This window comes from Scyliorhinus torazame, chromosome 17 (genome assembly GCF_047496885.1).
Source record: "Scyliorhinus torazame isolate Kashiwa2021f chromosome 17, sScyTor2.1, whole genome shotgun sequence".
NCBI lineage: Eukaryota > Metazoa > Chordata > Chondrichthyes > Carcharhiniformes > Scyliorhinidae > Scyliorhinus > Scyliorhinus torazame.
Genome location: NC_092723.1, coordinates 85,113,571 through 85,127,671, shown reverse-complemented (window position 1 = coordinate 85,127,671; position 14,101 = coordinate 85,113,571). Strand labels below are relative to the sequence as shown.

The 14,101-nt window shown below is 50.8% G+C and overlaps 1 protein-coding gene across 4 annotated transcripts in view; it reads right to left on the bottom strand.

The window, feature by feature from the left end:
• Positions 1-14,101, bottom strand: part of sycp3 (synaptonemal complex protein 3) — a 236,917-nt gene that overhangs the window by 146,917 nt on the left and 75,899 nt on the right. For all 4 annotated transcript variants that reach the window (XM_072480705.1, XM_072480708.1, XM_072480707.1 and 1 more), the window contains one exon: positions 7,599-7,686. In XM_072480705.1, the coding sequence (XP_072336806.1) occupies positions 7,599-7,686 (88 nt within the window). The remainder of the gene's footprint in view (positions 1-7,598; positions 7,687-14,101) is intronic.

Sequence of the window (14,101 nt, the reverse complement as noted above, 5' to 3'; positions counted from 1 at the left end):
AGCTGGTCGTCCTGCTTGAGGCTATGCCCTTGCTGAGCAGGAACTGGCGCAGCTCGTCACTCATGAAAGAGGACCCCCTGTCGCTGTGGACGTAAGCGGGGTAACCGAACAGTGTGAAGATGCTGTTCAGGGCTTTAATGACTGTGGCCGCGGTCATGTCAGAACAGGGAATGGCAAAAGGGAAGCGGGAGTACTCGTCCACCACATTAAGAAAATATGCGTTGCGGTCGGTGGAGGGGAGGGGCCCTTTGAAATCGAGACTGAGGCGTTCAAAGGGGCGGGAAGCCTTAATCAGGTGCGCTCCATCTGGCCTGAAAAAATGCGGCTTGCATTCCGCTCAGATGTGGCAGTCCCTTGTGACTGTACGGACCACCTCTAAAGAGTATGGGAGATTGCGGGACTTGATGAAGTGGTGAAACCGAGTGACCCCCGGGTGGCAGAGGTCCTCGTGGCGGGTTTGGAGGCGGTTAATTTGTGCGTTGGCACATGTGCCGCGGGATAGGGCATCGGACGGCTCGTTCAGCTTTCCGGGACGATACAAAATCTCATAGTTGAAGGTGGAGAGCTCGATCCTCCACCTTAAGATCTTGTCGTTTTTGATTTTGCCCCGCTGTGCATTATCGAACATGAAGGCTATCGACCGTTGGTCCGTGAGGAGAGTGAATCTCCTGCCGGCCAGGTAATGCCTCCAATGTCGCACAGCTTCCACTATGGCTTGGGCTTCCTTTTCTACTGAAGAGTGGCGGATTTCTGAGGCGTGGAGGGTCCGGGAGAAAAAGGCCACGGGTCTGCCCGCTTGGTTAAGGGTGGCCGCTAGAGCTACATCGGAGGCGTCGCTCTCGACCTGGAAGGGGAGGGACTCGTCGATGGCGCGCATCGTGGCCTTTGCGATATCCGCTTTGATGCGGCTGAAGGCCTGGCAAGTCTCTGTCGACAGAGGGAAGGTCGTGGTCTGTATTAGGGGGCGGGCCTTGTCTGCGTACTGGGGGACCCACTGGGCGTAGTATGAAAAGGACCCCAAGCAGCGTTTCAGGGCTTTTGGGTAGTGCGGGAGGGGGAATTCCATGAGTGCGCGCATACGTTCGGGGTCGGGGCCTATTATCCCATTGCGCACTACGTAGCCCAGAATGGCTAGCCGATTGGTACTAAAAACGCACTTGTCCTCGTTGTACGTGAGGTTCAAGGCTTTGGCGGTCTGGAGGAATTTTTGGAGGTTGGCGTCGTGGTCCTGCTGATCGTGGCCGCAGATGGTTACATTGTCGAGATACGGGAACGTGGCCCGCAACCCATGTTGATCAACCATTCGGTCCATCTCCCGTTGGAAGACCGAGACCCCGTTTGTGACGCCAAAAGGGACCCGTAGGAAATGGTATAATCGCCCGTCTGCCTCGAAGGCTGTGTACTTGCGGTCACTTGGGCGGATGGGGAGCTGATGGTAGGCGGACTTGAGGTCCACGGTGGAGAAGACTTTATATTGGGCAATCCGGTTGACCATGTCGGATATGCGGGGGAGAGGGTACGCGTCTAGTTGTGTGTACCTGTTGATGGTCTGGCTATAGTCAATGACCATCCTTTGTTTCTCCCCTGTCTTCACTACTACCACCTGCGCTCTCCAGGGACTATTGCTGGCCTGGATTATGCCCTCCTTTAGTAGCCGCTGGACTTCGGACCGAATGAAGGTCCGGTCCTGGGCGCTGTACCGTCTGCTCCTAGTGGCGACGGGTTTGCAATCCGTGGTGAGGTTCGCAAACAAGGACGGTGGTTGCACCTTGAGGGTTGCGAGGCCGCAGATAGTGAGTGGGGGTATGGGGCCGCCGAATTTGAATGTAAGGCTCTGTAGATTGCATTGGAAATCTAATCCCAGCAAGGTGGGGGCACAGAGTTGGGGAAGGACGTTTAGTTTGTAGTTTTTGAACTCCCTCCCCTGCACCGTTAGGGTAACTATGCAGAATCCCTGGATCTGTACGGAGTGGGATCCTGCAGCTAGGGAAATCTTTTGTGCGCAGGGATAGGTGGTCAAGGAACAGCGTCTTACCGTGTCGGGGTGTATAAAGCTCTCCGTGCTCCCGGAGTCCACTAGGCATGGCGTCTCGTGGCCGTTTATTAGCACCGTTGTCGTCGTCGTCTGGAGTGTCCGGGGCCGAGCTTGATCGAGCGTAATTGAAGCGAGCCGTGGTTGTAGTAGTGGAGTGGGGTCCGTTGTTGCCGTCCAAGATGGCGTCGGGATGGACAAAATGGCCGCCCCCATACATCGCACGTGGCTGGGGGGGTCACAAGATGGCGGCGGGGGTGGACAAAATGGCCACCCCCACGCGTCGTACAGGTCTGGGGCGGTCCAAGATGGCAGCGCCCCTCCCCTCGTGGTGGCCGGGACCCAAAATGGCGGCGTCTGCGGATCGCACATCGGCGCCCCTCCTCCCCTCGTGGTGGCCGGGACCCAAAATGGCGGCGTCTGCGGGTCGCACATGGTGTGCTGGGGGGGCTGTGGAGCGCTAGGACCGCGAGCGCTAGGACCGCGCGGAGCTCCCTCACCGGGGACAGCGGTGGTCGGGGCCCAAGTAGTGGCGCCGGCGGGTCAGGCGTGGGCCGCGGGGTGGGGGTTAGGGTGGCGTTAGGGACGCGCAAAACTCCCTCCTCTCCCTGGAGAGTGTTGGCCGGGACCCAAAGCGGTAGCGCCAGCGGCGGGTCATACATGGGCTGCGGGGAGGGGGGTTGGGGAGCGTAAGCGGCGTGCAGAGCTCCCAATTCTCCCGGGACCGCGGTGGTCGGGACCCAGAGTGGCTGCGCCTGCGGGTCGTACATAGCGTGCTGGGGGGGTTGGGGCGCGTAAACGGCTTGCAGGGCTCCCTGTGCTCCCGGGACAGCGGCGACCTAGCGGGACCGGCACACAACCGCATAATGGCCCTTTTTCCCGCAGCTTTTGCAGATAGCTGCGAGGGCCGGGCAGCGCTGTCGGGGGTGTTTCGCCTGGCCGCAGGAATAACAGCGGGCGCCCCCGGTGCGACTCGGCGTTTGGACCGCGCAAGCCTGTGGGGTGTCCGGGGAGGGGGGTGGTTTGCCGCAACGGGTACGTACGGGGCCCAATGGGTTGCCGCGCGGTCGGGGCCGTAGGCGCGGGTATTACGCGCGGCCACGTCTAGGGAGGCTGCTAGGGCCCGTGCCTCTGAGAGTCCTAGCGACTCTTTTTCTAGAAGTCTTTGGCGGATTTGGGAGGATTGCATACCTGCCACAAAAGCATCGCGCATTAACATGTCCGTGTGTTCGTTTGCGTTCACCGACGGGCAGCTGCAGGCTCGTCCCAAAATCAGCAGCGCGGCGTAGAATTCGTCCATCGATTCTCCGGGAGCTTGCCGTCTCGTCGCGAGCTGGTAGCGAGCGTAGATTTGGTTAACTGGGCGGACATAGAGACTTTTCAGTGCTGCGAACGCCGTCTGGAAATCCTCCGAGTCTTCGATGAGGGAGAAAATCTCCGTGCTCACCCTCGAGTGCAGGACCTGCAGTTTTTGGTCTTCTGAGACTCGGCCGGTGGTCGTTCTGAGGTAGGCCTCGAAGTAAGTCTGCCAGTGCTTGAAGGCTGCTGCCGCGTTCACTGCGTGGGGGCTGATCCTCAGGCATTCCGGAATGATCCTGAGCTCCATAGTCCTTTTTAGGCACGCTTAATAAATTGTAGCGCACAAAGACTCCGTGAGACGAATAGAGTGAAGTCGATGAGGCTTTATTAAGCGTGTCTGTTCCCCCGCAGCTCGATAGTAAACTGGCCTGCGGGGGAAGACTCCGGCTTCTTATACTCCGCCTTCAGGGCGGAGCTAGAGGTCAACGGCCAACCAGGACCCGGGATCTGTCAGCCAATGACATTAGGGCTTCCAGTCCCACATGACCCCCAATACATACTACCACACCTTGTGCTTGCTATAAGCCTCTCTTTTCCTTCTCATCGTATCCTGAATGTCTCTGGTCATCCATCCATGCTTCTCTGGGCTTGTTACTCCTGCCTGTTACCCTAGAAGTAGAGGCACAACAAATAGTTTTCTGAATGGGGGTGGGGTAAGAGGGGAGAGGAGAGAAAGAAAGAAAATAAATCCAGGCGAGGCTACTGCTCCTGATATTTATCCCATGGCAACTATTGGAACTGCATGTATGAATGCTGGAGAAATGTAGCAGCTGGCTCCTCAGACTTGGCACTCCACTGTGCAACCTGTTGATACTCACCAGCACTCAACTGATTAAAGGTCCCTTGGTAAAATAGCAGATAGTACTTTGTGTTGTGGAATGAAAGCAATATCTTCAAAAGGGAAAGAGGAAATTAAAACTAAAAATCAAATATAAATCTATCAAGAATATACCATCCTTTGTGTGTATCCTACAATTAAAAGTGGAAAGTCTATAAATTCACAGAGCTTCCCAATGACCAGTGTATTAAGTAATGTTAACAACCGCAATCCTGCAATCAAACAATGTATACCAAGATATCAGTTAATGTTGCCACGTATGATACAATAAGATCTTCATTATATGAGTGTAAAAGCAATAATTATTTTATTTCAAGAACAAGTTATGAAGCCTGAGTGTGACCCTCTAAAAATGCTCTAAAAGGAATGCCATCAGCAGACAAGCTTTGCTAGAAGACATAGTATATATTTAAAGTCATAATTTTTGAACAAGGTGCTGTTAGTAGCACTAACTTATCATCTATTTATAAATAGTTAAATGTGGAAAATGCTTATGTGAGTGAAGCTAGCATTACTGTGCACCATGTGCTGCCTGCTGAATGTCATTAATCCTGTACAGTTGCGTGGCTTCCAACAGCATTCCAAATATGCACATTTCAATCGTTTGGAGGAGGAAATGGCTGTATGCCATGCAATGTTACACACGATTAGAGTACAAATACATTTGATATAAGTCTTCTCTTGTTTGGTTTGTGTTGAATGTTTGTTGCCGGATCAGAAAGAATCCCCTTTCAAAGGATTATACATCAGAAAATAAAAACTGAAAAATAAAGGTAATTACCCTCAATGATTGTGTGAATCATTAACAGATAACTGTACCATAACAGAAATGAGTAGCAATACTCACACACAACCCATAGCATAATACACCATACACACTGGGAAAACCAGTTGACTGCAGCGCCCTCAAGTGACAGGGTCTCTGGTACAATAATAAAAGCTTGTTTTACCTCACTCTCAGTTTACTTTGTTTATGAAGATGTTTATCGGCAAATCACCACAGAACTCCATGTGCCATAACTGTAATCCATAGAGGTTACAGCACAGGCCTTTGACCTGTGTCAATATGGATTCTTCATGAGAACAATCCAAACTAACCTAATTTCCAACAGCATCCTCCCTGCATCTTCCTCAGTCCCAAATATTTATCCATGTTCCCTCTATAAGATTCACTGGTTTGTCTCAACAACTCCCTCAACAAAGCGTTCCACATTGCAACAACACTCAATGTAAAGGAATCTCTCCTAACTTCCGGTGGCAGCATGTAGGTGGAAGTCGCATGTTGGGTAGCTCCTGCTCAAGGCTCTGGTTTTTGGACTTTAATGCCCGGTTTCAGGGGCTGTTTTTGAACAAGCTGGTATAGGAAGGCATAAGTAAGGAAGGTAGGAATGTTTAAGATCAAATAAAGCCGCTGGGAAGAAGGGAGCGAGTGAAAGTTCGCCGTCGAGTGAATAGGTCAACCTGGTAGCAGGAAAGATGGCAGAGGCAGGGTTGCTGGGTGGGGCTACAGTTGGGTACCAATATATTGGGCTTTGGGTTATACACAAAAATCAAGGGCACCTACCGTTCCATCCCCCGACCGCACTTTGGAAAATCTCCCGGCGTACAAACAGAAACTTAATCCAGTTAAGAAGGTTGTGAGGTGCTGGTCCGAGGAAACAGAACAGCTCTTACGTGATTGCTTGGAGTCAGTGGACTGGTCCATATTTAAGAACTCAGCGACCAACCTAAACGTAAATGCCACCGTCAGACTTTATCAGCAAATGTGTGGACGACTGCTTGCCAAAGTAGTACGTACGTTCCCCAACCAGAAATCATGGCTTAATCGGGAGATTGACTTCCCTTCCTACTGAAGGCTAGGTCTGAGTTGTTCAAGTCATGCGACCCTGATCTATACAAGAAATCCAGGTAAGACGGCCGCAAAGTCATTCGGGATACCAAGAGACAACATCAAGACCAAGCTAGAGTCACAAATTAGCGTTACAGACTCTTGGCTGTTGCGGCAAGGCCTAAATAACATCACGGGCTACAAAGCGAAGTAGAGCAGAACCCGTCCCTGATGAATTCAATGCATTCTATGCTCGGCTTGAGCAGGAAACCATCAAACTGCTGTTGTCTGCCCCAGCAGCCCCGGACACACCCATACCCATCATCACAGCTTCCAAAGTCAGATCGGCCTTCCTGTAAGTGAACAGAAGGCGACGGGTCCGGACGGGGTCCCTGGTCTTGCACTCAGAGCCTGCGCTGACCAGCTGGTGGATGAGTTCGTGGACATCTTCAACATCTCCCTACTTCCTTCCGAGGTCACCACCTGCTTCAGGAAGACCACCATCATACCGGTGCCAACCAACGTGCCTCAATGACTGCCATTGAATGGCCCTGACATCAATCGTAATGTGCTTTGAGAGGTTGGTCTTGAGGCACATCACCTCCATACTCCCAGAACACCTTGATCCACTGCAATTCACTTACCACCGCAACCGTCCACAGCAGACGCCATCTCCCCGGCCTCATCCTTAGAGCATCTCGACAACAAGGACTCCTACATCAGACTCCTATTTATTGACTACAACACCGCCTTCAACACCATAATCCCAGCCAAGCCCATATCAAAGCACCAAAACCTAGACTTGGCTCCTCACTCTTCAAAAGGATCCTCGACTTTCTGACCCATAGACCACAATCATAAGAATAATCAACAACACCTCCTCCACGATAGTCCTCAATACTGGGATCCTGCAAGGCAGCGTACTTCACCCCATACTATACTCCCTGCACACACATGACTGCGTGGCAAAATTTGGCTCCAACTCCATCTACAAGTTTGCTGACGACACAACCATAATGGGTCGGATCTCAAAGAATGACGAGTCAGAACACAGGAGGGAGATAGAATACAGGAGGGAGATAGAGGACGTCTTGACAAATAAATGAAAAGGATGGGAATAGAGGAATACGGACCCCAGAGTGTAGGTTTTAGGTTAGAAGGGCAGCAAGGTCGGTGCAGGCTTGAAGGGTCAAAGGGCCTGTCCCTGTGCTGTACCTTTCTTTGTTCTGGTTCTGCACTTCTAGGAATTCTATGTTTTTTTCAATAAACAAACCCATGACATTGCTGTCAAGAACCCCAATACTCAACATATACTACTTCTTACTGTGATTCCTAACAACATTTTGGTATTCAAATGGCATGCAAAACCAAACTGTTATATAATTCTTCTTTAGTTTATGAAAAACCTGAGAATTTATATTAACTTGTAACTTCCTCTTCTCCTTCATTCTTGAATTCAACAATATAAACATCCATTTATGGCACTGTATACAAAATTAATGTTCAGTTTGCGCTACATATTTCTGCTCAGGTGATCGTACCCAACATTTATGTCATCAATTTCCTCTTCCTGATCAGTTACTGTTCTGGGCGCTGACCGTTTCCTCCCGAGCTGCATCGTGGCCTCTTCTATAAATGCAAAAAATTCCATGAAGAAGTCAACTTACACTCTAAAACTAGTTGATGAAATCGCAAGATGACATTATTTTAATTGAAATATCGGATATATAAACAAAGAAAGATTAAACCTAGAATTGAAATATTCCATAGCATCTCTATAGTGCAGAAGGAAGCCATTCGGCCCATAGTGTCCACACCGACCCAACGAAGGAGTACCAAGAGTACGGGCAGCACGGTAGCATTGTGGATAGCACAATTGCTTCACAGCTCCAGGGTCCCAGGTTCGATTCCGGCTTGGGTCACTGTCTGTGCGGAGTCTACACATCCTCCCCGTGTGTGCGTGGGTTTCCTCCGGGTGCTCCGGTTTCCTCCCACAGTCCAAAGATGTGCAGGTTAGGTGGATTGGCCATGATAAATTGCCCTTAGTGTCCAAAATTGCCCTTAGTGTTGGGTGAGGTTACTGGGTTACGGGGATAGGGTGGAGGTGTTGACCTTGCTCTTTCCAAGAGCCGGTGCAGACTCGATGGGCCGAATGGCCTCCTTCTGCACTGTAAATTCTATGATACCCCACCTTATCTCTGTAACCCTACCTAGCCTGGACATCTTTGGACACTAAGGGGTGGTTCAGCATGGCCAACCCACCTAATCAGCACATCTTTGAACTGTGGGAAGAAACTGGAGCACCTGGAGGAAACTCATATAGACACAGGGAGAACGTGCAAGCTCCACACGACAGTCATCCAAGGCTAGAATCGAACAAGTGGTTAATGAGATAGCATGAGGGGGTTACCTTGGGTGAAGTACTCTTTCAGAGGGTCGGTGCAGACTCGATGGGCCAAATGGCTTCCTTCTGCACTGTAGGGATTCTCTGTTCTATGTTAGCGATAGGGGCTAGGGTGCAAAGCTTGTACATATCACAATGAGCACCTGTTCACCGACATTCCGAACTGCCTTGGTCCACTGCCTGAAGGGTGTGGGAGGTTGGGCTGGACCGGGAGCAGAGGATGTCCGGGCCACTGATGTGGGGCATGGGCATTGGAGGTGGGCAGGGGCCAGTGCCCCCAGTGCAATCGGGAGTTACCCCCAGGGTCGCCCTCGGAGGCACAGAGGACAGAGCCAGATATGTGCGGGTGCCAAATGGTAGGGCCTATCCAGTGAATTACCCACCAGCACACACTACCCTGATACCCGCTCCGCATCCTCCTCGTTGGACGAGGCCTGGCATTCATCTTCTTCCTCCAGCATTTCACCCGTCTGCTGCTCAATGTTGTGGAGGACGCAGCAGGCCATCATGATGTGGGAAACCCTCTTAGGGCTATACTGGAGGCCACCACCAGAGCGGTCCAGGCACCTGAACCACATCTTGAATACGCCAATGCAATGTCCAATTATGCTCCTGGTCACTGCATGGACATCGTTGCCGGAGCTTTCCACGTTGGTTTGTGGCCTCTGGGTATACATCATCAGCCACGATTGCAGTGGATAACCCGTCGCCCAGAATCCAACCCCTCACCCGGCGTGCGCCTCGAACGTGTCGGGTACCGTGGAGTGCGCCAAGATGAATGCATCGTGCACGCTGTCCGAGTATCGGGGGCAGACATGCATGATGTACAGCTTGTGGTTACACACCAATTCCACGTTCATGGATTCTCACTTGCGATTGGTGGAGCCATTCAGAACCTTCCTGAAGAAAGGTGGTCTTGTGAAAAGCTCCATTTTGTTCTGAGTTCTGTGAAGAGATCCAAGAATGAGGCAGTTTTGGGAATAGTTACATTAGCAGACCATTGTTCCATTCTTATCATTAAATATTGATGTTTTTTCCAATTATAAATAACGTTTTTTAAATGTTTCTCTTATAAATTTGATGCCTGTACCTCATTGGAGCAGACGAGGACCATAATCTCGACAGGTGGAAAAGATTTATTTGTTATTCACTTACGTTGTGACTCCGGATCGAGGCGGGGGCTGGAACTGACCCCACGCTTGCCCAGGGCACCGTAACAACCTCCGGTATGGTGTGGATGCACCTGTGCATTGAGGTCTCAGAGATCCCCAACAGGTCCCCACTCACAGCCTGGAAGGACCCGTGGCGTAGAGGTTCAGGGTGACCGTCACCTTGACAGCCACCTGGAGCAGGTGTTCAACCCCATACCCCCGTGGTTCCAGGTATGCCATGATGCAGCAGATATGCCGCACAGTCTCCCTGGTCAGCCAGAGTCTTCGACGACGCACCCAGTCCAGCAGTTCCTCGATTGACAAGCACAGCCGGTCCACAGGGAGCCTGATGCGTCGCCGCCTTCCTATCTCCTCAGTCCGTTGGGCGGCCGGCTCTCCGTCGTCACCGGCTGGCTCCTGTTCCTCTGGGGCAGGCTCCTGTTCTGCAGGGTCCTCCCTGAGCAGCTCCTGCTCTTATGGCCTCATAGCGTCCGCCAGGGCTGCGACCGCTCGGCAGATGCAAACCACTCCTGGTTGGATTGGAAAATCTGTTCTCTGCAGGGGATAAGGGCAGACATGTTAGCATGGTGAATATTCCCATGCCCAACCAGGTCCGCTGGGCTACACGGTCGCCCCGGCCTGCAATGCAGCCCCTGCCCCATTAAGTCGGGGGAGGACCATCCCCCATTCCAACCCCTACCCCCAGCAGTTCCTCGACGCTTTGCCCTCCACATCGCACCGCAGGCCCCATCCGTGCCTGGCACTAGGGAGGAACTTCAGACTCCGGCACCTGTCCCTGCTGGCAGGGATACCGATGGCTGGCGTAACCTATGCCAGCAGTACGCTCTCCAGCTCTGCCCTGCGCCCTGCTGTGGGCGTCCTCTTTAGGTGCCCCAGCGACAGCGTAGCACCCTGTTGGGGGCGGGCTGCGCAACCACAGGCCCTGACATATGACCCTCAGCCAGCAACAGGGCTAGCAGTCCACGGTTATGCATTTGGGACCAGGTCTTACCTGCTCTCTCACCCTCATAGCCATGGCATCTGTTTACCAATTTTATCACAAGCAAACCACGCCGTTGGCACATCCGCCTGGCGGAGGCGGAGCATGGCAGGAGGCCCGGAGAATGCTGGGTCGGGCCCGTTAATGATATGCCAATGGCCTTTACTGTATAATTTGCATGCCCACGCCAGCATGAGGCGCAGAACGCATCCATGCCGCTGTCGAGACACCTGAGCACGACTTTCCGCTGGGCGCCTGGCGCCAGCCTCGATTTTCGGCTTACGCCCAATCACATTCCTTAAATAAGGGAAACAAAATTGCTCACTGTGCTCCAGATGTGGTGTCACCAGTACCTTGTACAGTTGCAGAAGGGGGCCATTCAGCCCATCGTCTGCACCGGCTCCCAAAAGAGCTATCGAGCTAGTCCCAGTCTCCAGCGCTGTCTCAGTAGCCCTCTAAATTCATCATTTTCAAATATGTATCCAGCTCTCTTTTGAAACCTCAGATGGAATCCGCCTCCACCACTCTCCCAGGCATTGCTTTCCAAATCCGAACATCTCTCATCTCACTTCCAGCTGTCTTGCTGACTATCTTAAAATTGTGACCCCTAGTCACTGACACACCAACTAGTGGAAACAGAATATATTTCTGTACTGTCAAAATTATTCATAATTTTGAACACCTCAATAAGGTCACCACAGAATCTTCTCGATTCCAAGGAGAGGAAGCTCAATTTTTCCAATCTATCCTTGTATCTAAAATTCCGCAGTCATGGTGTCAATCTAGTAAATCTCCTCTGCACTCTCTCTAGAGCTTTACCACCTTCGTTAAATAAGGTGCCTAGAACTGAACACAATACTCCAAAAATGTGGTCTGACCAATGGTTTGTAGAGGTGTAGCATTACTTCCTTGCTTTTATACTCAGTGCCTCTATTTATAAATCCAAGGATCCTATAAGCGTTCTTAATAACTGTTTCAACTTGCCTAGTCACCTTCAGAGAATGATGCACTGACCCCAAAGTCCTTCTGCTCCTGTACTTCCCTCAAAGATGTACCATTAAGCCTATATTGTCTCCTCATGTTTCTTCTATCAAAATGCATCCACTTAAGCCCAATCTCCTTACAATTAAAAGGAGCGACCCCCTATCCAACGGTCTCCCGTGATCTAACAGCCTCCCCGGCGAGTGGTCACACGGGCACCAATTACTACTCCTTTTCAAAAAACTTGAAGCTGGCGGAAGGGCTGCTGCATGGACGAGGTGGTGAGTAGCCATCTTCGCTCACAGGCATAGAAACCAGGAGCACGGAGGTCGCTGCCCTGGTGCTCGGAGAGGAGTTGGGGAGCCAACGGGGGGGCAAGCCTCAGTCGGTGTGGGTACACTGCGAGAGGCAACACCACAGACGTTGGGGCCAAAATCCGAACACCCAGGAGCTGGGCTCCAGCACCAGGAATATTTATGTATTTATTTGTAATCTTTATATGGTCACAAGTAGGCTTACGTTAACACTGTAATGAAGTTACTGTGAAAAGCCCCTAGTCGCCACACACCGGCGCCTGTTCGGGTACACAGAGGGAGAATTCAGAATACTCAAGTCACCTAACAGCACGTCTTTCAGAACTTGTGGGAAGAAACCGGAGCACCCGGAGGAAATCCTCGCAGAGGGAGAACGTGCAGACTCCGTACAGACAGTAACCCAAGCCTGGAATTGAACCTGGGACCCTGGAGCTGTGAAGCAACAGTGCTACCCACTGTGCAACCGTGTTGAACAACGTATGTCAGGCACCCTTGTATAACTGCAATTTTGGTGTTCTTTCTTTGCAAGCACCTCTTGATCTCATTGGCCATATGGTATCTGAACAAGCCCCATACTAATAAGTTATGTTATTTATGTAGGTCTCCAGGATGCCTACTCCACACATTATTAATCCATAACTTCGCTCCCATCCTCATTCATCCAACCATTGTTATGGATACGTGAAAAAATTCCTACAGGGAGCTTTATGTTTGAAAATTACCATAGGCTTCAATTTAGTTTCATCAGCCACGTAGGCCAGCACCACCGCAAATCTTGCCTTCTCATGCCCAGTGAACTATTTTGGAACTTTTCCAGTCCTCAATTTAGCTGCTAGGCACATCAAAATTCACGGATCATAGAATCATACAGTAAAAGAGGCCCTTCGGCCCATCAAGCCTGCACAACAAAAGAAAACTACTCTAATCTTAGCACTTCCCATAGCCTTGAATGTTATGACAAGTGCTTTGAGGCTTTCTGCCTCAACTGCACTCTCAGGCAGTGCATTCCAGATTCCTACCACCTGCTGGGTGAAAAAACGTTTCCTCAAATCTCCTCTAAACATCCTGGATTCCACTTTCAGATTATGCCCCCTTATTATTGACCCTTCAACTAAGGGGAGCAACTGCTTTCTATCCATAAGACCATAAGACATAAGAAGCAGAATTTGGCCACTCGGCCCATCGAGTCTGCTCCGCCATTCAATCATGGCTGATATTTTTCTCACCCCCATTCTCCTGCCTTCTCCCCATAACCCTGATCTCCTTATTAATCAAGAACCTATCTATCTCTGTCTTAAAGACACTCAATGATTTGGCCTCCACAGCCTTCTGCGGCAAAGAGTCCACAGATTCACCACCCTCTGAATCAAGAAATTCCTCCTCATCTCTGTTTCAAAGGATCGTCCCTTTAGTCTGAGATTGTGTCCTCTGGTTCTAGTTTTTCCTACGCGAAAACATCCTCTCCACGTCCACTCTAACCAGGCCTCGCAGTATCCTGTAAGTTTCAATAAGATCCCCCCCTCATCCTTCTAAACTCCAACGAGTACAGACCCAGAGTCCGCAACCGTTTCTCATACAAGCTGATCATTCCAGGGATCATTCTTGTTAAATTCCTCTGGACCCTTTCCAAGGCCAGCATATCTTTCCTTAGATCCAGGGCCCAAAACTGCTCACAATACCCCAAATGGGGTCTAACCAGTGCCTTATATAGCCTCAGAAGTAATAATAATAACAATAATAATAATAATTGCTTATCAAGTAGGCTTCAATGAAGTTACTGTGAAAAGCCCCTAGTCGCCACATTCCGGCGCCTGTTCGGGGAGGCCGGTATGGGAATTGAACCTGCACTGCTGGTCTTGTTCTGCGTTACAAGCCAGCTGTTTAGCCCACTGTGCTAAACCAGCCTGAATTCTAGCCTCTTGACACAAATGCTAACATTGCATTTGCCTTCCTAACTGCCAGCTGAACCTGCATGTTAACCTCAAGAGAATCGTGAACAAAGACTCCCAAAGTCCCTTTGTGCTTCTGATTTCCTAACCATTTCCCCATTTAGAAAATAGTCTATGCCTAAATTCCTCTTTCCAAAGTGCATAACCTCACACTTTTCCACATTCTATTTCATCTGCCACTTCATTGTCCACTCTACTAGCCTGTCCAAATCCTTCTGCAGCCCCCTTGCTTCCTCAATACTACC